General features: G+C 57.9%; 1 protein-coding gene across 1 annotated transcript in view; it reads left to right on the top strand.

Moving 5' to 3' along the window:
• The window catches only part of FRMD5 (FERM domain containing 5), a gene marked incomplete at its 3' end in the record, with an annotated part of 13,753 nt that overhangs the window by 7,641 nt on the left and 5,528 nt on the right, over window positions 1-584 (top strand). The window contains exon 5 of the mRNA XM_009869349.1: window positions 181-304. Coding sequence (XP_009867651.1) covers window positions 181-304 — 124 coding nt within the window. The remainder of the gene's footprint in view (window positions 1-180; window positions 305-584) is intronic.

Consider the following 584-nt stretch of genomic DNA (forward strand, 5'->3'; position numbering starts at 1 on the left):
AGGGAGCGGAGCCGTGTCAGCCTGCACCCAGAGCCAGCAGGGCTGAGCTCAGGAGTTGGCTCATCTTGGGCGTTTCTGCACCCTGGTCTCAGTGGTTTTTCCTAGGGGGCTGCGGAGATGGGGATGCCCACTGCGGTCCGGGTTGTGCCACTGTTCCTGACCGGTTCTGTCTCCCCACAGCCGAGATTGGGGACTACGACCCAGGAAAGCACCCGGAAGGCTACAGCTCCAAGTTCCAGTTCTTCCCCAAACACTCAGAGAAGCTGGAGAGGAAGATTGCGGAGATCCACAAGTCGGAGCTGAGGTATGGCCGGGAGCTGCCGTGGGGACTGCTGATGCTCAGATGGATTTTTATCCCCGTTCAGGATTTTAAGCCATACTGTGGGTTGAGCACTCACTGCTCTGGGCTGTCAGATCCGGCTGAGAGCCAGCAGTGCTCTTGGCGGTGTTGGAAATAGGAAAAATGCAGTGCAGCCTTTGGGGTAGCGGCTCGTTTGGTGTCTAGAAGGCATCACGGCAAATCACCCTCTGAGAGGAGCTGCCCTGTCCGGTCTGAGCCCTGCTCACTGAAAGAAAACGCAGTC

Source organism: Apaloderma vittatum, unplaced genomic scaffold (assembly GCF_000703405.1).
Source record: "Apaloderma vittatum isolate BGI_N311 unplaced genomic scaffold, ASM70340v1 scaffold32645, whole genome shotgun sequence".
Taxonomy (NCBI): Eukaryota; Metazoa; Chordata; class Aves; order Trogoniformes; family Trogonidae; genus Apaloderma; species Apaloderma vittatum.